This window comes from Oryza glaberrima, chromosome 2 (genome assembly GCF_000147395.1).
Source record: "Oryza glaberrima chromosome 2, OglaRS2, whole genome shotgun sequence".
Taxonomy (NCBI): Eukaryota; Viridiplantae; Streptophyta; class Magnoliopsida; order Poales; family Poaceae; genus Oryza; species Oryza glaberrima.
The window spans coordinates 11,898,825-11,923,549 of NC_068327.1; the positions used below are offsets into that span (position 1 = coordinate 11,898,825).

General features: G+C 42.7%; 1 protein-coding gene across 1 annotated transcript; it reads left to right on the plus strand.

Annotated features, from left to right (window-relative positions):
• Nucleotides 1–22,955: 22,955 nt before the first annotated feature.
• On the plus strand, nucleotides 22,956–24,029 carry LOC127762507 (uncharacterized). Its single transcript, XM_052287021.1, has one exon. The coding sequence runs from the start codon at nucleotides 22,956–22,958 to the stop codon at nucleotides 24,027–24,029; it is 1,074 nt and encodes a 357-aa protein (XP_052142981.1).
• Nucleotides 24,030–24,725: the final 696 nt, after the last annotated feature.

Genomic DNA, 24,725 nt, shown 5'->3' on the forward strand with positions numbered 1-24,725 from the left:
GATAAGCCCAAAAGAAATATTAAACCTCCTCGAAGATATATTGAAGAAGCGAACATAGTTGCTTATGCTTTGAGTGTGGCAGAAGAAATTGAAGGTAATGCCGAACCTTCTACATATTCTGAGGCTATTGTTTCTGATGATTGCAATAGATGGATAACTGCTATGCATGATGAGATGGAGTCACTTGAAAAGAATCATACTTGGGAATAGGTGAAGTTGCCAAAGGAGAAGAAACCTATCCGTTGCAAGTGGATCTTCAAAAGAAAGGAAGGTATGTCTCCAAGTGATGAGGCAAGGTACAAAGCAAGGTTAGTTGCTAAAGGTTATAGCCAGATTCCAGGTATTGATTTCAATGATATCTTTTCCCCTGTTGTGAAGCATAGTTCAATTCGCACTTTACTCAGTATTGTTGCAATGCATGATTATGAACTAGAGCAAATGGATGGTAAAACTGCATTTTTACATGGGGAGTTAGAAGAGGACATTTATATGGAGCAACCTGAAGGTTTTGTTATTCCCGGAAAAGAGAACCTAGTCTGTAGGTTGAAGAAATCTCTTTATGGGTTGAAGCAGTCACCTAGACAGTGGTATAAGAGATTTGACTCTTTCATGCTTTCTCAGAAGTTTAGAAGATCCAATTATAATAGCTGTGTTTATCTTAAAGTTGTTGATGGTTCAGCTATATATTTGCTTCTTTATGTCGATGATATGTTGATTGCTGCAAAAGATAAATCAGAGATAGAAAAGTTGAAGGCACAATTGAGTAGTGAATTTGAGATGAAGGATTTGGGTGCAGCGAAGAAAATTCTCGGTATGGAAGTTACTAGAGAAAGACATTCTGGCAAGTTATATCTTAGTCAGAAAGGTTATAGTGAAAAAGTTCTTCGTCGTTTCTTCGTCGTTTCAAAGTGCTTATTCAACTAATGCAAGTCAAATGTCTAAGAGCCTAATCTTCGGAGAAGAATTCTCCGATGACAAGGCTGGGGGCTAGGAAAAGTGTATAACTGAAGTGACTGATCGAAGTCGCGAAGTGAGAAGACACTCGTACGCACCACATCCAGAGTAAGAAAGCTTAGTTAGATAGATTCCCTTTCTATTTCACAAGTATTTCTTACAGACCGCAAAAAATTCCAAAATATATTACACTTTTCCTAAGATGCTTGTCACAGATATACAAAGACTACCAGGAAGGCCAACGCCAATCCATCGACTGGAAGATTTTCTCCGCTAGCGGCGCCATCGACTTTGTTAGGTTGTCTATCTCCGCAGGAGTCCTCCGAGGACGAGAAAACCCTTCGTGGAGGAACTCGAGGTGCAACTGTGGACGATGATCTCGTATACATGCCAGCACGTGTCCTCCGGCATACCGGCTCGATCGACGACACTCCTGCTTCAGGGCCTCATTGATACGCTTGCCGATGCCTTCGAGCTGAGCACAGGCCCCGTTCAGCCACGAGATATACCCGGCCGCTGACTCCTCGGGATCCCCGCGAGGTATTCGGAGTTCCCTGCAGACAACAGTCATAGCTGTGCAAAAACTCCTGAGGTACGAGTTGAACCACACCTCGCGACCTCGGAGTGCCTCCATGGCCCGGTCCCTCTTCACTTCCAACATAGTCCTCTCAAGTTCGGCGACCTCGAACTTCGTCCTCCAGTATTGGACGCGACGGTCGCGGTTAGCAAGCGCACTCTCGAGGTCTGCTCGGCAAGCAAATAACTAAGTTAAGCTGTTCTCCTCTTCCGAGAGCACGGCAAGTTAAGCTAATCCAGATAGAAGAGCAAAGGAGATGGAGACAAAAAAAAAACAACCTAAAGGAGTCATCGCCATATTCTGGTCCACATCGTCCTGCGGCGCATACGGCTCGAGTGCGAGTACCGGAGTGATTACAGGCAACTCAGGCTGCCCACGCTGCTGGATATCCTCGACATCGACATCTCTACAATCAACACAAAGTACTCGAAATCAAGACGCTAAGGAAAACTAAGGCAATAACTGCACACACAAAGGCAGTTGGAACCAACGAAAGTTTTACAAAGCGCGATTGGTTAAGGGGTACAGACAAGTGGCAGCACTACTCTTCAAAAAGTGGGAGAACGGCCTCCCCCAGATCGCCGACCTCCTCCATCACATCCTTACGCGCGTCGCTAGCCGCCCCCTGATCCAAGATCTTCTAGAGATCGAGTTCAGGGTGCGCCAACCTTACGCACGCGAGGACGTGGCACGCCCCTGTGTAGATCCCATTGGACGTTTCCTCCCCGATCCCTGCCGCGTGGTTGGAGGGGATCGCCTCCATCGCCATCGCCAGTTCTGCGAGCGAAGACGTCAATGAGAACTCATCAGGGTTCGCCGGGATGGTGGTCTTGACACTACATTCCCTGGCGAGCTGGTGTAGGCCGGTGTACGTGACCCACAACAAACCTCGGATCTCCGACGGGTTGTTCTCGAGTTCCGACATGCGGTTCTTGAGCCCCTGCCGTTGCCGTTCGTTGCCGGCTACCAATTCCCTCATTTTCTGGAGGTCCTCGCGAACCTCCGCCAGGTCACGCGCCAGTTTGTCGGCACGCTCGTTCGCCGCCGACGCCGCCGCCGCCCTTGCCTCCGCGATCTCGCGACTTATGCCGCAAGCACCAGCCTCGAGGATGTGCCCCATCTCGACTTGGAGCTCCCCCCATGTGAGGACGGCAGCAGGCAGGCCTCGACCGGGTGCAAGATCACTGGCAGGGCCGCTAGGCGTCACCTCGCAGCTCCTGGGCACGACCACGACATCAGTCAAGGCCATTGTAGGAGACACGCTGGAGTTTCCCCCAGACCCATCTTGCGCCGCCTTCGCCCGCGCCGCCCTACGAAAGACGGCCATTTTGGTCACCATAACAAAACGCCAGAATCCGATCAAGTCAAGGGCCTCAAATTTCGTCCACTTACTTCTCGCCGAGTGTCACCAACCTCTGCCGTCGTGGAGGCGGGGGAGACGCATCCGAGGCCTAAGTAAACCGAGTACGATATGAGGGCGACATTTTCCGACTACGTAATCGATAACCAAAAAGGCTTACCGATGGGGTGGGCGTCGGAACTTTGCCGCCGTTGGTCGTGGCAGCAGCAACGGCAATGGCCGCGTCGGACGCCTCCTGGGCAATGCCCTCCTTCAACGAAGCCGCCGCCTGGTGGTCCGCGAGCGGCCCGATGATGTCAGTCATGGGGAGAGCCTGCACAACATGAAGTCACGATGCGATCTAAAGAGTTCAAGGGTAAAGGGTCATTGATTACACTCACGTTGATTGCGGATTCGCGCTCAGCCGCCTCTTTCTCGCAAAGAGGGGTAGGGGCGTTGCTCACCGTCGCGGGACCACTGATCATCACCTGGGCAACACGGCGCTCCACGGTTGCGCTGTTCAAACCTATAGATCGAGAACCAAATTTCGATAAGTCAGGAGGAATGCGCATGAAAGGAGAGAAACCCAGAATACAAGAAAAATACCCCGAGGAGAAACCCGGGTCGCGTCCTCCAGCCCAGAGTAGTCAAAGGCTGGATGGGCTCGAGCCTGGAGCAGCTGGATCCGTCTACCAATGAAGTCGGCAGCGACTTCATACTCCGACAACCCTCGTACTCGGAGGTCATAGATGATATCGATGAAAGACTGGAGGGATGGGGTCAAGGCGGGTTTGGCGGTCCAAGACAGAATCTTGTCTGGTTGCTCCTCAGAACCACCTCGCCCGCCATTTGCTACGAGAAGAGAGGCACTGGAAAGGGATGTATCGTGACTTCAGGCCATCCCGAAGTCAAAAACCAACACACCCGGATACCTTTTTAGGTTCCATCCAGCACAACTCGTAGTAAAAACGGAAGAGGTCAAGAAACGGCTCTACCCCAATGTAGACCTCATAGAGATGAGAAAAAATGCTAAGGAAGGCTATGGAGATGGGGTTCAGATGGAGCAGAGAAAGACCGTAGAAGTTCAAGACGAGAAGGAAAAACTCAAAAGGCGGAGGAAGAAAGCCACAGAGAATATAATCCTCAACCGCAACCATGTGGTCCAGGACGGGTTCAGGTTCAGTACCTCCCGGTTCCCTCTCCATGGTCCCGCGACCGGGGAGAGCGCCCTCCTCCTGCAACTTCTTCAAAGACGCGCCGATGGAAGTGGACTTATCAAGGTTCATCGCCGTTGGAGATCGCAGGAGAAGAAACCGAGGCGAGCGAATTAGGATTTGCGTGGAAGCGGAGAAGACGAAGAGCGTTCGGAGGCTAGAAAGTTCTTGCAACAGCCGGACTCCAAAATGGATTCCCAAAACTCCTTAAATAGGTGCACTACCGACGGTGTGAATTCCAAGGAAAGGAGAGAGATGGCCGCTGAAAATTTCTGTGTCCGTTGCGCGAGGCGGTTTTTTGGACTTCAATTTAAATTCACTCATAACCGTTGAACTTCGCATGGTGTTGTCGACCACTCCTTGTCTCTACGGTCCTCACACCTAGATCGACCAGTCGAGAACGACAGCAACTCCGACATCAGAAGTCGCGACCGATTACATGAGTTCATTTAAGCTGAAGTCGGGGGCTACTGTCAGGGTTACGGATAAGGTATACCCTCTACCCTTGGATGTACGCTATACGGCAATATGGTACATCTGCGCGTGTACAGACGTTCTCTGTATACGCTAAGGAAATCCATCACGAAGTCCACCAATGGAAAGGTCCCTACCCGTATAGGACTGGGTCGTCACTGTATCGTGCAGGGTCCAATGTCTCCGAGTCCTACTTGGAGACCACCTGACCTGTGATATAAAAGGGATCCCCCGGGAAGGCCTAAGGCATCGAATCTTATAGCCAACACAATGACCACAGCCTACGAAGCCGGTGTCTACAGGAGCAAAGTCGTCAGGTGATCTAGTCGAATCAACTCGACTACGATCTCGTCAGTATCGTCGAGTTCTATTATTCCCTTTGTAATTTATGGTTATCTCCATATAATCCTATATCAACTGGATTAAGGCTATTACCTATTAAGGGGCCTGAACCAGTATAATCTTTGTCTCTTGTTTCCTTGATGTCGTACTACGTAGATCCTCCTACCAGCGTACCCTAATACCCTCTATATCCAGTCTACGGGTGTCCCCCGTCGACACTTCCCTAAAACGACAACTATTATCAACCCGGAGAAAATACCACCTACATATATAGCACATAGTCATAATGGACGCATTACACGCATTACACCAGGATATCCTAAGTGGACTCCAGTTTGAAATCTCAAATCTTCCTACTTAATTTTCAGGGAAAAAAAAAACATAACTGCATTACAAACCGATAGCTTCGCATGAAAGCAAAGTTGCTCTTCATATATGCTTACTACAACCTGATATCTTGGTGTGGTGTTGGATGTGCAAATTAAGGGCATACGAGGCATCGGGAATTCCATATACAGATAACCAAGAATTGTTCGTTCCAATATGGTTTCAGGTACCGCCTTCTGTCTCGATCTGTTTCCTCCGCTTGTGGTTCGATTTTCGAACTGTGAAGCCGAAGCTCAAGGCGTCGCCATGACTTGCATGATCGAGGAGGAAATCTGGGTGTTTGGAGTGGGGTATGGGTGACCTGAGTGTCACTTGCATGGAAAGAATGCTTGTTTTAAGGCAATGCGAGAGCTTACCAGAGAACAAAGGACTGTCGTGACGCTTTGGTGACGAAGGTCACCGGGGTGACTATGGAAGGATTCCGTGGTAGTCTCTTACTCCCTCCAACTCAATCAATATCAAGAACATGTCGTGAGCATGGGGTCGAACCACTCTGTTAGGATTTAGAGTCCAACGCGTCTGATCTTGCCCTTTGTAATTAGTGCGATCGATTGAAAAGGAGCAGTGCAAGAACAGTATTAGTTTGATAGTATACCTTTAGACTTATATCTGAAATGAAAATATGTTTGGTCATATCAAAACAAACTACTACTATGCATGATTTTTGAAACCGAAAACCCTTTTGATGATAAAAAGGGCATCTGAGTGGCTTCCTGTTTCAGTATCTTCAGACTTAATTACTGTGAAATTAAGCTTCCCATGAGCACTATAATCAATTAAATCTCCATCATAATCATTTTATATATAGCAAAAACCAAATCATATGTCTCGAAAGAAAAAGGCATGTATGACCTCCAAGATTAGATGGTATGATAGTTAAGACGAGATCCGATGCCACATACTCCCTCCGTCCTAAAATATAAGGGACTTTGAATGGATATGATGTATCATATTAATATGAATCTGGATAAAAAACTTGTCCAGATTTATAATATTAAGATATATCACATTCTTTTAGATCTCTTATATTTTAGGACGGATAGAATATATTTTTAGCTGGTCCACAAGGAGGACTACAGATATTTACTGCGCATCAACTTGGCTGTAGCAAAGCGTATAGGACGCGCTATACCGATCGTCGAATTAGCAAGAATTTCCAGCACGGGAGTAGCATGCATAACGCCAGCAAGCAAAAGGGTCTACACATGTTTCTCATTTAGTTAGGGCCTAGGAGGCACAGGGAATCTAGTGTAGACCAAGGAAATGGAACGACCTTCGTCTACGATGAAATGATGCGCTTTTGTTTGAACGCGGCTTCCATGGCTTGGCATCATGGGTGACTAGTTGAGAGGGTCATGTAGCGTGGTGTCGGCACAATGTGCTGGTTAAACTCGTAGGTGCAGCCTGATGGTTTAGTTCCGTGACAGGTTTAATCTTCAGGGTGTGAATTAAATTAGCCGCTCCTCTCCATCAACCACAACAAGATACTAATCTTTTCTAAAAAGAAATCTGGAAATTTTCAGACTTTTTTAGAAAAATTTATCCTCCATGTCCATTTGCATCTCTTCTCTGTCAAAGCTCGAACGTCCCCATGACCTCATGCATCTGTAGGACTCTAGCACGTACGTACACGAGAACTAGTCATTAAAAATTGGAAGTTTTTTTATCTCTTACTACAGAAGAAACTATTACCTTGAAATGGTGTAGAAATCCATGACCATAACGTCGGGTTGATTAATTATTTGAAGCAATAATAAAACTGTTGATTTTTTTTTTTGACAAATTCAGTACGAGCAATGTATATCACTATGGAACTTCTGGAGTACTAATCACCACGATGTAAATTCAGTATGTCAACTAGTAACCGCATAATAAGGGGAAGGACGACGACGATAAATGAATTTTGGTAGATGAACAATTACGTATTTTCATGTCAGACCACCCATAATTTGCATTATTTCAACAAGTCCTGACAATACAAAATTACTTAAACAAATTATAGCTCGTATTATTTGCTTTAGCAAGGCAGCTACTGTGCTTCTAAGAATAAGTAAGCACACTGAGAGCGTGTGATACCCAGGGTTCACGTTATCGCGCGGTAATTGCGGTTATCACGCTTACCGCGTGCGGAGGGGATCGGTTACCGGTGGTTAGGGTTTAAGAAATTTTGAGCAAATTCAAATTTTCAGAAAATATAAAAAAAAATCATGGATGTAGTTCTTGATTTCTAATGGTAGATAGTGAAGAAATTTTTTGATCAAAAGTAAGATAAAATCAAATTTGAAGGAAAAACTGATAATTGTTTAGGAGAAATAGAAAAAAGAAAAAATGTATTGGGCTTCATTTTTGTATTTTACATCCACAAGCTAGGTTTGCAAGTGTCCTATATATTCTTCCCCAATCTCTATCTCTACTACTTAAAAAATAAAAAATAAAAGATGCTTCCTTCGTCCGTTAAAAAAAATAGCGAAAAAAATAAAATAAAAAAGTCCGACTCCTATATCCGATTCCCTCTCAGAAACCAAAAAAAGTCCGACTCTAAATTGGTGAAAAAAATTGATGTGCTGGATTGAAGATCTGTCTTCAAAAAGGAACTTACAGGTCGAGAGCATTTCATTTTTATATGATTTTAATTTTTTTGTTTGTACTTTTACATTTGAGTCCCTATAATTTTTATATTTACATTTGAGTCCCTATAATCTTGCAATAAGGTACTTGAGGTCGTTTTTGTTAAAAAAAATAATAAAAGAGAGAGAACAAAGGCAGAAAGATGCATAAAAAAAAGAAAAGCCGCAAAAAAGAAAATAAAGAAAAACAACAACAACAAAAGTCTTTTTCCCCTAAGTGGCGAAAAAACTGTAGATTTGAACGGAAAAATATCTGATCCATATAAAAGGCAAAAAAAAAAAGTGGTGAAAAAAAAACTAGATCCGATTCCTTTAAAAATGGAAAAAAAGTCTGATTCCTATAAAGGCAAAAAAAATCTGAAAAAACATCTAAAAAAGTTCGTCCGATTCCCTAAGAAAGTGGCCAAACAAAATCCGATTTCTAACCAGTATATATCTCTTCTCTATCTCTAATCCAATCTAACAATTTAAAAAGAGAAAATGCACGAGAAAATAAAAAACGGTTCAAAAAAACGTGTTAGGCAAAAGTCAGAAAAAAGCACAAAAAAACACGCTAAAAAGGTTTTCCATCTTCAATAAAAAAATAAAAAAACGCGCGAGAAAAATTATTTCCATCGTCGGTAAAATATTTTAAAAAACATGCGAGGAAAAAACTATCAGAAAAAACGCGCCATTTCTAAAAAAATGGTTTTATAAAACCACGCAAGAAAAAAAACACCATCCAATAAAAAACAAATCGCTTTGATAAAATTGTCAGAAAAAAAGCTAAATTGATGGACGCTTGAGTCGGATAGGATCCATCGATTTTTTTTCCATCTACTACATGGCTTTATTTCGTCATATATTCTCCTGTATTAGAAAAAAAAACAAAAAAAACATTCGAAAAAAACAAGCAAAAACAACGTGTGAGAAAACATGCAAAAAATACACACTAGAAAAGAAAAGCAAAAAAGGAGAAAAATATGGTTTTTTTGTCATAAAAAAAGCAAAAAAAAATATTCTATGAAAATAACTTTTAGAAAGAAATACGCCATTTCTGAAAAATGGTTTGAGAAAATCGCGCGAGGAAAAAAGCACTGTTTATAAAAAAAACAGCCGCTCATTAAATTAGAAACATTGTCATTGACATGATTATGCATGAAAAACGTATATTATCATTAGAATTTATTTACCCGTTACAATGTATAGGCATTTTTGCTGGTTTCTATACACATTCAAGTGATTTTTCTTTTTTTTTAGCTTCTTTTCATTTTTTTTTCATGTTTTCCACAAATATCGCGGTTACCGCGTCAAACCACGCGGTAACCGGGACAAACCACGTGGTAACCGTGACACCACCAATTTTTTGAATTCAAATTTTTTAAGATGAAATTTACACAGTTTTCGGCGGTTACCGGCAACCGCCTTATTGCAGGGTGGTGATAACCTCCTCTAAAATGGTAAGGTAAACCCTCGTGATACCTCATTATTGTGCAGTGTACATGGCCGCTTCACCTTGGGTTATGGGTGCATTTGAATGGATTTCCACATGGATATATCATGCTAGCACAGATCCTTACATCTGTAACGGGTCACTGTGACGGGCTCAAACGAGCTGTTACAGATCATGTATCGGTAATGGACGATATTTTCTAGCCATTAGGGATTAACACTCATTTGTAACAGCTCACCAATAGAAGCCATTGCAGATGTTAGTCACCAGATTTGTAACGGCTCTTATTAATAAGGAGTCATTACAGATGTGCCTTCATCTGTAACGGCTCCCCAATATGAGTTGTTATAGATGTCAACCTCATATCTATAATGACTCTATTTTAGCAGCCGTTATAGATGTACATAACGGCTCCACAATAGATGTATCTCTCTAGCCATTACAAATGAGTCTCCACATCTATAACTGTTGGGTAGTTGTAACCGCTCGTCTAACCATTGTAGATTTGAGTTTTGCGAGAGTTCTGTGCTAGTGCCACATGCTGGTCTTAATATGGGATTCTAGTTATCGATAAGGTGGTGACTTCTTTACAAGCTAGAGTAGTACTGGTTCGGCATTGGAAAAATCCGATTACTTTTTGGGAAATTTATGAAATTGCAGAATTTTATTCCCCTCCTAAAATGTTTTGTCTTACAAACTAAAGCATGTGAATTGCCGATTAGTAAAATATGCACATATTGATCGGTGCATTACTCTTGCAATTCTAATCCAATATCTTCTGCACCCTCCGTCCCAAAATAAGTTTACTTACACGAATCAATTCATGCATAAAAGTGAATTTATTTTGGGATGAAGAGTATACATGATACTCATCTGACATGCTGTGTTAGTTCACAATTCATCAACCGTCAAGTAGTACCTTGCCTTTGAAGAAGTATTCATGGATCCAGCTACCCTAAATGGCAGTGACTCAAATGGCAGCATCGCGTGAAAGGCTCTTTTGAATTAGGGGGTGTTTAGATTAGGGGTGTGAAGTTTTGGCATGTTAGATCGGATATTATATATGGTGTTGCATGGGAGCCGGCTAATGGGCGAGTGACCGCCCCAGGCAATCACCCCCCCCCCCATCCCCTCTATACACTACTCTATTCCTTCCTCCTCTCCTTCTCTTCCTACTACACCATAAATTTAAAAAAAATGAAAAACACAAAGTTGAAAAATTTATGTATATAAATACTATATATAAAAAAAATTGAATTCAAATTCAAAATTGAAATGGGTATGTAAACTTTTGACTTATAAACTTTGTGTCTATAAACTTTAGATGTATAGAAATACTATATATAAAAAAATATTTGAATTCAAATTCAAATTTGAATCGGATATATAAACTTTTGATTTATAAACTTTGGGTCTCTAAACTTTAGATGTGTAAACTTGAGGTGTATAAACTTTAAATGCATAAATTTACTAAAAAAGGAAAGTAATACGGTGTCAAAAAAGAAAACCAGGTGGAGGGAGGGGATCGGAATCTGATCACCAGGACAATCTCGTGTCGCATAGGGTATTCGGACACTAATAAAAAAACTAATTACAGAATCCGTTAGTAACCGCGGGACGAATTTATTAAACCTAATTAATCCATCATTAGCAAATATTTACTTTAGCACCACATTATCAAATCATGGAGCAATTAGACTTAAAAGATTTATCTCGTAAATTACTCGCAATCTACGCAATTAGTTCTTGAACATATATGCTCCCAGTGACATTAATAGGGTCTGTGTTGGTGTCGGTACATTAATCTGGGAGCAGTATATATGTGTACTGGTTGGGACTTGGGTGACCGGAGATCCATCGTAATTACACTGCATATACTGAAAAGCCACAGTGAAATATGAACATGCTGCGAAAAAGCTCTGCTTCATACGTGTTGGGTTTAGGAGGCACGAGGAATTTGATGTACCCAGGGAATTTGATGGATCGTACGTCCAAGTGGACGGCGGCAAATTAAAACGCAGAATCCGGCGGGCGGCTTGCAGCAGAATGCAGAAAGAGAATGACAGCTCGTCGTCGCTGCCCGGCCGGAGTGCATCACCGGGTGTAATAATCAATGTACTTCTCTTGATCTTTGTCATGGGAGTAATTGATTGTACTGGACACCAACGTTTCCATAATTCTTGTGTGACTTCTCTATAGGAGAAGCTATTCATCTGAAAAAAAAAAAAAGGGAATCAATTTGCCTTGTGCATTCTTGAAGCAGGAATCAGAGCAGATCTTCCAGACACATACATGTACAGTGAAGATTCGCATGCATGGTAGTATAAGGGCATGTTTAGATCCTAGCCCAAAATTTTAGGGTGAATAATCAACATCATCTTAACTTTTGCTTAAGGATCAATTTAGTACTTGACATTTTTATATTGTCCAAACAAGTCCTTAAAGTCCATTGTGTGATTTAATATAGTCATTGGACCCTCTAAAAATACCATGTATACATGCTACATCATCTATTCATGCAAATTCAATATTTAAATGTCCATTCTACCCTTACGTTTTCATAGGAAATAAAGAAAAACTATTGAGAAAAAAAAATGTTTTGGCCATTGGCAAAAAGAGTAGCATTGGTAACAAAAAAAAATTTGGCATTTTCCTTTGTTTTATGATTGCTTCTTCTTGTTTTTATCTTTGCTTTTTTATAAAAAAAATATAAGGTTAAAATGGACACTTAAATGTTAACTTTGAATGATGTGGTATGTCCACGTGGCATTTTAAGTGGGTCCAAGGACTATATTAAGCCACATGATAATCTTTAGAGATTTGTTTGGACATTATAAAACATCAAGGATTAATTCGACTTTAGAGCAAAAGTTGAAGGGCTGAACTGGCTATTCACCCAAAATTTTACACCCTATCACATTAAGTGTTTGAACACCTACATGAAGTATTAGATATAGGCTAAAAAATAACTAATTTCACAAATTGCGACTACTTTACAAGACGAATCTTTTAAGCCTAATTGCTCCACGATTTGACAATGTGGTGCTACAGTAAAAATGTACTAATGATGGATTAATTAGGCTTAATAAATTCGTCTCGCGGTTTACTGACGGATATTGTAATTATTTTTTATTAGTGCCCGAACACCCCATATGACGCCCTATATAATATTCGATGTGACACACTAAAACTTTACACCCCTAGATCTAAACACCCCCTTAAGATTAGAACTGTAAAAAAATCAGTTGGATTAAGAACTATAATGATATATAACTGAACAATGATTTAGGATCGAGCAGATACATATTGTAGGTGAATATACAATATTCCACTATATAATAACTTGCTTACTATATGCCGTCGATACACATGATTTATGCAGGAAGATATCAATATCCTCCCTCCATTTCAAAATATAAGGGATTTTAAAATATGTGATACAACTGTAAATCTGGACATCTCCTTGCCAAGTGTAGTACTAGGATATGTTCCATCCATCCAAAATCTCTTATATTTTAGGATAGATGGAGTATATTAATTGTACATGATAGATAATGATGTACAAATTAAGTCCAAGCTGCTTTTGTGATTGCAACTTCGCAAGCCGCTCCATCTAGCCATCATATTAGTATGTACCACCTACATTCAGAGCTCCATATATATAGCACGCAGTCATAATGGATCGGAAGCACTATACCAGGATATATATTCTAAGTGGAGTCCAGTTGAAAATCTCAAATTTTCCTGCTTAATTTTGAGGGGAAATAAAACATAACTGCATTACAAACCAAGAGCTGCATGCAAGCAAAGTTGTTCTTCATGCTCACAACAATTTGGTATCTCGCCTCGCCATCTCGGTGTTGCGTGTCCAAATTAAGAGCTTATGAGGCATCTGGAATTCCAGTGCAGATGATCAGGGATAGTTTGTTCAATCGTTCCACTATGATTTCCAGCTACCATCCTCGTTATCGGTCTGCTTCCAAGGCTTGTGCTTGTAACTGTGAAGCAGTGGCTGTGGCTGGAGGACAAACTGGCCTAGAAACATGAGGCGTAGTATCACACTCACCTACGGGTGATTTTCGTGTCACTTGACATGGAACTGATCTTGCCCTGTGCAGTGAGTGCCAGTGCGATTTGAAAAGGAGCAGTGCATGAACAGCTCTAGTTTGGTAGTACTCTTTAGACTTTTAATCAGCTGAAATGGAAATAAGCTCTTCATAGCAAAGCAAACTATGAATGATCCAAATCAATAGGGGGTACCTGCTGACAAGCACTGCAATCAGAATGGCTTGGTCAGATTTTTTTTTTATATCTCGAGATCGTTTTATGGTTTCGTTTGATCCATTAATCCAAGACCCTTTTGATGATTTTTAAAACCGAAGACCCTTTTTTATGATACAGTGATACTATTTGAGTGGCTTCCTGTTTCAGAACCTTCAGACTTAATCACTGAAAAAAAGCTTCCCATGAGCACTATAATCAATAAAAAGATCCTTCTTGATCATTTTATAACAAGAACCAAATCATGTCTCTCGGAAGAAAAATACATGTACGATCTCCAAGATTAGCTGGCATGATAATTAAGATGAGATCTGACGCTTAAATATATTTTTAGCTGGACCACAAGTACTACATAAATTAACTCTCTCTGCACATTAATTTGGCTGTAGTAAACTACCGATTGAGGTCTATCCATCGGAATTTGCACTACAAACTGAAACTGTAATTTAATACTCCCTCCATCCATTAAAGTTACACCTATTTCACATTTGAGTTTTTCTAAATAAGTTGTTCCTATTTATAGTCTTTATGCATTCAAAACTTAAATAAAGAGATAAATTAAATGTTTTATTAGAACCCAAGAAATCATCTAAATACTAATTGGTTGCATGCTTGCAGAGACCGGGGGAGATGTTCTAGTTGTTTCTTTCTTCTTTTTTTAGCTGTGTGCATTTTATGCAGAGGCTGGGAGTGACTCAGTTTGATTGTATCATCTTGATGTAATTAACTGAGTCTAAATAAAGCTTCTATTATAAAAAAATCACTCTTTGATTTTGTAAGGACCAAACTGATTTAATTTCTCTTTGATCTTGGTGTCAAAAAGTAATATGTGTAACTTGGATGGAGGGAGTACATCAACCTGCAGCTCGGATGTAGAGCATGCACAATACCAACAAGCACAAGGCTCTACTCAATCTGTTGGATCATACCGTCTGTTGGCTTGGGAGGAATTTGGAATTCAGCTTAGACAGAGAGAATGGAACGGCCTTCGCGTCTACCGGGAAACAGTGTGCCTTTGTTTGAACCCGAATTCTATTCCCTGGCATCACGGGTAACAAGTAGATATGATCATGCAACGCCGAGATGTGCTGGTTTGTGCTGGTTAAACTCGTAGATGCAGGCAGATAAGCTCCGTGGCAGGTTTAATCTTTTGTGGCGTGGATTAAATTAGCCACCCCGTATCCATCAATCAGAAGAAGTTTGATATTTTGATACTAAAGTTAGTCAACTTTTTTAAGAACAACTACGAAGAAAGCCCGAGCAGATGCGCAGGCAGTTTTATGAAGACAATTTTTAAAAAAGGTTATATCTCACCATTTATAAGCGAGAAATATATTGCATACTTTAATATATTTAATATATTTAAGTAATAAGGTTTTCTCCTAGATTAAATAAAATCACTTTGCCACATATAAATTAAATTTTCTTGTTGTCACTTCAACCTATAATCACTGTTTAAAAGCCAAGTAACTATTCATAGATGAACTACGTAATGTATCAATAAAATAAGCCTAATACATCATTAATACATTGAAATATCCACTACACGTAAGTGTTTCGTACCTCACCAATTTTCAAAACTATATATAAATATTGTAAAAATACCACTTGTACAAATTAATAGAATAACATCAAGTTATACATAAATGCTTCTCTAATGCGTGAAGCCGATTGTAGTGGCTAGACTTTCTTTGTCTGTTGCTTTGAAACATGGGTCCCATATCGATGTAGTTGTGCACCTCCAGACTAACCTGGAGCACAATTTTAATGCCTAATTTACTATCACACCCTTATCGAGTTGTGCATCGGTAAGTAGTAAGTTGAGCACTATTGGTGACTGTGGTCTCCATTGGGACCGCCTTAACTCAACCATATGTACGTCCCTGTTATACTTATAGCTGTCGACGGGGGATACCCATAGACCGGATATAGAGCGTATTGGGGTACGCTGGTACGAGGATCTACATAATACGACATCAAGCAGGCAGAAAACAAAGATTATACTGGTTCAGGCCCCTTGATAGGTAATAGCCCTAATCCAGTTGATATGGGATTATATGATGGAAACCACATATTACAAAGGGAATAGCGGAACTCGATGATACCGACGATATCGTAGTCGAGTTGATTCGACTAGATCACCCGGCGACTTGGCTCCTGTAGGCTCCGGCTTCGTAGGCTATGGTGGATGTGTTGGCGGTAAGATTCGATGCCTTAGGTCCTCCCGGGGGGTCCCTTTTATATTGCAAGTCGGCTGGTCTCCAAGTAGGACTCGGAGACATCAGACCCAGCACGATACAATGACGACCCAGTTCTGTCCGAGTAGGACTCCTTCCATCTGTGAACTCTATGATGAATTCCCTTAACGTATGCCAAAAACGTCCGTATACGCACAAGTATACTATATCGATATGTGACGTATGTCGAAGGGTAAAGGGTATACCTAACCCATAACCCTGACAATAGCAACGTAGCAAACTATATTATTCATGCTTATACCCTTCATGAAAGGAAAAAGAGAAGATGGAGGTGATCAAAAGAATGTTTTTTTTATGTTTTGAGAGTAGATTCATGGTATAGAGTAGACACCACATGTTTATGGTGTTAAACATTACGCAATTTGAAAATGAGCGAAGTTGTAATTCGACGGTACTAAAAGAGAAGATGGAGGTGATCAAAAGAATGTTTTTTTTTTAAGTTTTGAGTAGATTCCTAGTATACAGGAGACACCACGTGTGTTTATGGTGTTAAACATTTATATTTTGACCAACATCTATAGTATAGCGCTTGGTTTATTTTCAATACTTATCGTTGATAATCACATGAGACACCTTTACTGATTCGAAGAATATATTTGTTTTTTTTCAAATTTATTAATAATAACTAATATGTGGGAGTATATGGGAGTTTTTTAAATTTTTTTGTATGATACTATATACGTATATTTTTTTTGGTTTTATCTTTTTTTGATACGATGGCTTTATTCTTTTACCGTACGTATGTAGGTTTTATTGTTCCTTTTCAATCTTACGTACTTACCTTTTTTTTTGGCGAACCTATTCTCTCTCGTATGTATAGGTGGAAAGTATTAGTATTAGAGATATATATCTAATCTAATGATCTAAATAACGGGTCCATCAATTTAAGTGAAAATCAACGGTATAGATATAGATATAGATATAGATATAATCTAATGGTCTAAAATAACGGGTCCACCAATTTAAATGAAAATCGATGGTGAGATTAAATAGTGCCACGTGACGGTTTAAGAGCGTTTATAGGAATGCCACATGTAGTCTTGAGAGTGTTTGTATGACGTTTAATGGACTTTTAGTATATAATAGATAGATAGATATCTCCTCTTAGTCCATTCGCATATCTGAGTTGCTGCTTGTCCCCCTGCGTCGCCCACGCGCAGGCGACCGGGGGACGAAACCCTCGCCCCACCTTTCCCCTCCCTCCCCCCTCGCCGCCGCCGGAGATCGCCACCGGCAAAGCCGGTTGGTGAACGAGGATGGCGGCGGCGCCCTGTCTCTGCGCGGGGGACGCGGCGTCCGCCGGCGGCAGTGGGATCTCCAGGTTGGGCGGCGACAGATCTGGGCCCGCCGTCGCCAGATCCGAAGACGGCGGCGTCGGGCGGCACTTCGAGGCGGGGGTGCGGCCGTCAAAGTCTCCGCGGCGCGTGGCGACGTGATGACTGACAACGGCGGCGGCTGGCGGTGGTAGGCGTTCGCGTGGCGGCGTGGTGGCCGGCAGTCGCGAACCTCTGCAGCGCTGGGTCGGCGCTGTGCCCTGGCGCATGGCGGCTCGGCGGGTGCGGCGGTTTCCGGCTCCGGAGGCCTCCCCACCCCCATCCCCTCAAACCACCTCCCTCTCTCTCTCTCTCCCCCCTCCCCCCAGCGGCGGGGCCGTGGCGGCGGTAGGCACTCCCGTGGCGGCGGGCATGTGCAGCAGTGCGGCTACCGGCGCGCGGGCAGCAGAGTTCGCCGGTGCTCGCATGGTGGCGTTGCGACGCCTGCCGGCTTCAGTGGTCAGTGGTGCGTCAGCCTTCCAGGGCGCCGGCGACTTTGGTCTTCGGCCTCTTCTATCTCCGGCGGTTGCTGAGCCCCCCCCCCCCCCCCCCCCGACATCTTCTTCTCTTCCTCCCTTCCTCCTTTGCTCTCTGCGCCGTCCCCCGGTGAAAGAAAGGGGCGTGTGCTTGTGCCGGCGCCCCCGCTCCCCCATTCCTTCCCCTCACCAAGGTTTCTTCTTAGTTGCTCTTCTGCTCACCCCCAGCACGCCCCTCTCTGCGCTGGTGGTTTAGTTGAAGGTGGTTGTTCAATTGTTTGGTTTGTCTCGCAAAGCCTGGAGAACCTCGCCGGATTCATGGAAGACACCGACGTCTTTGTTGCCCTGTCTCAGCTCTCAGTTCCTCTCCAGGCGGCCCAAGCCTCCTTCATCTTTGGTGCTCCTCCCTTCTTTTGGTTGTCTGTTTCCAGACCTGACTGAGGTGTTGTGTTTGTCTGTGTTGGTGGTGAGGTGTTGTGTTTGTCTGTGTTGGTGGTTCGGTCTGTCTGTAGTCAGCGCTCTTAGGCCTCGTCGTGTTTCAAGTGCCCTGTGTCTGTGTAAACCTGTCGTAGTGCCGAGTGTTGAGCTGGGTGCTTGTCCTCTTCATTGCTAGAGTCTTTGTGTTTAGGTGGAGTCGGAGCTGCTGTATCGGGTTCATCCGATGAGCCGAGCAACGATAACTTTAAACATTCCGGCTCTGGCTTCTTAGAGGCTCTACACCTTTTGAGGGAGTCTTAGGCGAAAGCCTAGTCTGGTCTCATAGGATCGGCGACATCGACGCCTGCGGGCGCCGTTTTCCTCCTTGGAGGTGTTGCCTTGTGGACTCCCTCCCCTTTCGGGTGAAAACCCAGCCCAGTTGGGTGGGCGTCGGCAGCGGCTTCTGTCGTTGTTTACCTCCTTGGAGGCTTCGCCTTGAAGGTCTTGCTCTTCCCTCGGTGTCTACTGTGGTTTGTAGTTTTGTCACAGGCTTTTTGTGTCTTCTGTGTAAGGTTTTGCCGGTTTCCCTTTAGCAAACTGTGCAGTTGTATGGTTTTTGGGCCCGATTTTCCTTATAAACAGGGTCAACTCTCTTCTTCTAAAATATCGGGTAGATCTCCTACCGTCTACTGTTTCAAAAAAAAAAGCAGTTGTAACGTCTTCATGACCTCACGCATCCCTATCGCGTGCATGAGAACTAGCTAGTCGTTCAAAATATAAAAGTTATTTTATCTCTTTTTTTTAAGATAATAGATAAGAGAGTAAATTAACTTCATATAAAACCACACATATTGTGGCGCATAACCACGAGTATTACGGTCCTAAAGTTTCACAAAACCACATTGTTTGTCATTTAGATATTGATCTACCACGATTTTAAGTTCTACAATTGTATCTCAAATTTATAAGGATTGTATCCGTTGTATAAATGTTTCATCTGTTTTTTCAAGTTTTGATATTGGAGTAAGTCAAAACAGTTAATGCTGTGGTTATGTTCAACTTTACGACCATAATGCTCTGATATCATGTGGATTTTGGCTTAAAACGATCGCACCGTGCCGTGCGCCGCTTGCGTGTTTATATATATGTGGTAGGAAAAGCCCCATACCGTGGCAATACAGGAGATCCTAGAGATTAGGCATAACCAATCTCTGGATAAGATTACATTGTTATAACAACTACTCAACTAATATTGAGGATAACAAACTCTATCTCTACGCACATAGCATTATCACAATGAGAGTAAGCCACGACAACAGCAAGGCTCAGTCTACATTCATGTATTATCTTGATAATGTTCTCAAGCAATTTTCAAATTGGACACAGTGAAGACCTTTTAAACATCTAGAAGATTGCTTCAATCTGCCACTGTCAGCTCAGACATATCATGAATCTCTGTAACTTCAAACATAAGTCAATCAACTACAATTGCAAGAGGGTAATGGAGATATTTGGACCTTCATTTGGAGCAGCCAGCAGTACTCATCTTAGAAGTTTTACAAGATGATTTTTATTGGTCTTCCTCCACCTAGACCATATATATGGCTTTGTAAAACCAAGTGTGTCATAAAGATCAAGGTCTTCATATGGCTACTTTTTTGTGATAGGTTAAACACAAGAAACATGTTTAATAGAAAAAAAACTACTCACCTAACAATGTTGATCTCACTTGTGCTTCATGCTCCAGTGATGCTAGAGAAATCCTATTGCGCATCTCTTATTTATATGTCCTTTCAGCAGAAGATGTTGGGAAAGAATTTAGATCCGATGAAATATGAATCTAAAGTTTTTCCAAATCCTTGTCCTTATAAGGAGAGTTTCAGACACAAGGATTTCTTAGAAATCATGTCCATAATGTGTTGGCATATCTGGAAGTACATGAAAAGGATTTTTTTTTTCCAAAATGTTTTGGCCCACTAAAGATGTTTGACTCAGATGTTTTAAAATAAAATTCTCGTGCATATGTGCATGATGAATGAGGTACTTAGTACATATGCTTTTTTCCTGGTTACGGTATTTATAATTTTCGATTTGCTGCTTCCAACATGTCAATACTTTTGTTTTCTTTTTCAATATAACTTAACTACTAGGCAAGACCTGATAGTAATTTCAATAAAAATATTTATTCAATTTATATTTTTATATTTAATTTATTTGGGTAATCAAATCAATAATCCGCTTATCGAACCTGGTGGATCACCCATCTCAGGTAATTAGGACAGTTTCAAATATACGTAGTAGTATGAACTATTGAGTTAAAAAAATAGTAAATTGAGCTGCAAAAATATTACCATTGAAACACATAAACATGAGGAGTATGTGCATAGTGTTATGAAACAATAGGGTGATCTCATCTATATAAAAGGATGGATCGCAACCGAAGGCAACCGCGCCTTCCCTAGGCGCTCCTTGGCAACGGACGTGATGGTTGACCATCGCGTCTCCGGTTGCTACCCCTTCCCCATCTATATATTGTACCGCATTGATCAATAAAGGATCCGCTCATCCCGCTCATTCATTCCCTACATTCTTGTGTGCAATTCTCTCTCGGTCAATCCCTCTCGCTCAATCAATCTTATACACTTTCATCACGTTATCAGCACTTTCGCTCTCGCGAAGGAGATCGCGAAGTGAAACAAGGAAGAAGCATCGCTTTTGATCTAATAGAAAAGCGAACAGAAGAATCAGAGAAGGTACGATGCCTACCTTTTATTGGATTATGGATGTCGTTCTCGGCTTCCCTCGCAATCAACACGCCCGTTGCCTTCGCCATCTTCTCCGTCGATCGGAGAGGAGTCGCTGCCACCACCACTGTCGCCACCAACACCATGAACGTCGGGCTAGGGCTGGTGGCCGTCGCCACCACCCTCGCTGACGCATCGTGGTGGCCACTACTCCAGTTGCTCCTCCTCCGCCTCCGTCTCCGGTTGCCGCCGTGCCTCGCCGTATCCGTGTGTAGCGGGTGCAATACTGCGCCTACCACGGATGGACGGCAGTGGTGACACTGCCCGGCGAGCCATGCGATATTTCCCCGGAGATGGAGTCGCTGCCGCCACCAACAACCACTCCTTCACCACCTCCACCGACACCAAGCCGACGCCGACGCCGTTCCCCCACTCCCACGCCACCGGGGTCCGGCAGGACCGGTACCCTGGCTGCGCGCACGGGGGAGCCGCCCTTCTTCAATCCGTCAATGTCTCGTCGTCATGCCAGTGAAGCCGCCGCTCGCCGTCCCGGCCTCCGCCACACCTTCATCGCCGTTCCCCATGGCTCTCCTAGCCATACACTCCCTAACGGGGTGCCGGGGAATGGCGTCCGGGCTCGGCCGGCCTCCGATTCCGATGAGGATCGAGAGCCGTCGGCCTAATCCGGCCGGCAAACCGTCGGCGGACGGAGGGGCGGCCGTGGCAGCAGTGGTGGATGGCGACAGCGGTGGGTGGCGGATTGTGGACGGCGACAGCGGTGGGTGGCGGATTGTGGATGCAGGCGGTGGTGGACGGCGGCGGATATGGAGGCAGCGGCGGCGGCGCATCACGCGTCGGCGCCACAACGGGGAGATGGCGGCGGCAGATGGTGCGGCGGCGGCGGAGGAAGGGCAGCGCCCCCCCTCGGCGCTCCCTCGGCGGCGTCGGTGGCGCCCAACGGCGGCGTCGATAGCGGCGAACTAGCGGCGGTGGGCGGCGAAAAGGGCGGCGGCGGCGAAATCGTGGGGGCGGTTAGGGTTAACCCTAATCCCCCCGACGGCTCCCCCCTGCCTTTTTGCTGCGGGCCGGATGGGCCGACCCACCGCCCCCCTTGCCTGCCGGCCTAGTGCCACACGGTGGTGGGCCGAATCCTTTAGATTTTGTCCCACCACCCAATTTACCATTTAATTTTAATTTTTAATTTTATTTTCAGCAGCAATTACATTTTAGTCCCTATGTTTTATGTAATTTAGTCGAAGCAGTTCATCAGTTGTACAAACAATTATGTAATGGTCCTATAGACCACTGATGTTATGTGTTTATTAACATAGGTGTTTATTTAAATACCATGTTTCACTAAATTTATTGTTGTCTTAAAAACATGCCTTTTGCATATTATTTCAAGACACGCTCTACTTTCTCGCTTTATTAATCTACAAAATTCTATAAATTTTGTACTTTGATTTGGCAAATTCTCTTAATTATGTACAACATGATTAATGGAGGATTTAATGCATGTTCCACTTCACACTTTGACTTGGAAATTAATCACATATCGATGGAGTCCTATACTTTGGTTATATCGACCATAACTTGGGCAGCGAGTATCTCGCCCATCATCAAGTGGTCTACAATTTGAGATGATTACCCGATGGAGTCCTACAAATTGGCCGCACTGGTCATAACCTAGGAAGCAAACAACTCGCCCATCTCACAGAGGTCTACATTTCACGATGATTACCCACATGTGTTATTTTCCGAGAATATGTTTTGAAAAATGAGATTATTTGAAATTTGGTTGAGCACAAGGTAGTGGAGTCCTAAACATTGGCTGCGGTATATTCACTAGAATATATTTGCCTGGAGACCGTGTATTAGGCAGCAAGTATAACTTGCCCACTATTAAGAGATCTACTCCACTGTTTAATTACTTGGAGATTATCCACATTGTGCCACCTTATTTCGAATTCTAACTCAAATTGTCAGGTCTATTACCTGCATTTTTTCAAAACATTACAAAATATGAAGTCTTACATTTCGCATTGAGATTACAACCTTAATATCATGTTTTTATTAATTTACCTCTGTAAATTGATAATGTTAACCATGATTGTAGGGACATGGCAACAAAAGAGTTTGACGAACTCGCCCTCGATGGGACTAACTATCCCATCCGGGCTTCTAATATCAAAATCAATTTTGCCTCTCGGGGGATTTTAAATACAATTGAGGAACCCAATGATGGGGACCCGGAAATTGAGCCCAGGAAGCTCAATACAGCCCTTTTTCTTTTGAGACTCTACATTCACAAGGATCTCAAACATGAATACATGTTAGAGACGAGCCCTCTCAACCTTTGGAAAGCTCTAAAAGAGCGTTATGATCAGCAAAAGGAACTCATTTGGCCTGAGGCTAATTATGAGTGGGTTCATTTACGCCTACAGGACTTTAAAACTATGGCAGAATACAACCATGCTGTTCATAACATTTGTTCCAAGTTGAAGTTTTGCGAACAAGAGCCAACGGAGGCAAAGAAGATAGAAAAAACTCTATCAACTATGCTTCCGGAGGACAGGATACTGACTCAACAGTATCGCACTAACAATTTCCAGAAACATTCTCTGCTTATACATACATTGACTCAGGCAGAAAGACACCATGAGCTTTCTTTAAAGAATGCCCAACAGCGCCCACCGGGCTCTGCTCCACTGCCTGAGGTGCACTTCAATGTACAGAATAATGCTAAGAATAAGAAAGGATTCAAGGGAAATTCTTCGAATAATCCTAAGAATCTGACTGGAAAGCGCAAACGCAACAACAACAGGCGCAAATTCAAGGATCGAAAGAAAGGAAAAGGGAAGGATAAGGCACCACAACCTCGTAGCAATGGCAACAAGCATTGCAACATGTGTGGATCTGACACTCATGTCGCTAAAGACTGCCGCATCCCGAAACATCTTGTTCTCTTGTACCAAAAATCCCTCAAGGACAAAAAGTCTTCTGAGAACCCAAGATTTGAAGCCCACTTCAATCTTACACATGAAGAGCGCCTTGAGGTTGCAAGTTCTCACCAGGCTCCTGTTGAACTAGAGAGCAACATCAATGTTCTCCCAGAAGATGTCGCTCCACTCTCTGCGATGGACGATATGTTCATCGAATACTGCTCAACGGACCCACTTGGAGATTTGCAATGATCTCGGTGCGTCCCACTTGGAGATGAAGCTGCTCTTATCTTAGTGTGCTTGAAACAGTATATTGATATCCTATAAGTTTGCCAAACAATATTGGTTGTAATAAGTAGATAAGTACGAACTCCCTTATATTGTAAGGTTGTATGGCTTGCTAGTCATTAGAGTATGTACTATTAGCATAATGTAAACGTCATACTATGTATTTGATGTTTTAATTATTGTATGTATGTATATATATTGGATAAAGAATTCTTAATCAAGCAATTCTTCTTTCATTATAGATGTCTAAGGATATCACTCCGATTGGAGAGGAATTATGTCTTGTGGACAGTGGTACCACAAACTCTATACTTAGGGAGATCAAATACTTTCAAACTCTCAAAAATAGAGAAGGCAAAGTTTTGATTATCGCTGGGCGCGATACTGTGATAGTTGGCTCAGGACGAGCAAGTATTACACTCCCAATGGGTACACAAATTACAATCGATGATGCTTTATTGTATCCTGATTCAACCCGTACCCTACTAAGTTATAGAGATATCCGTCAAAATGGGTTTCACATTGAAACCCATATGGATAATCGAGAAGAATTTCTTCTCTTAACCAAACAAAACGGATATGGCAAACGCATTTGCGAGAAAATTCCATCTCTCACATCGGGATTGTACTATACATACATTAAGCCCATTGCACATGTTG

What these genes read in the sequence shown, in the direction of transcription:
- LOC127762507 (XM_052287021.1), top strand. Translation starts at nt 22,956, where the DNA reads ATGGCAACAAAAGAGTTTGACGAACTCGCCCTCGATGGGACTAACTAT.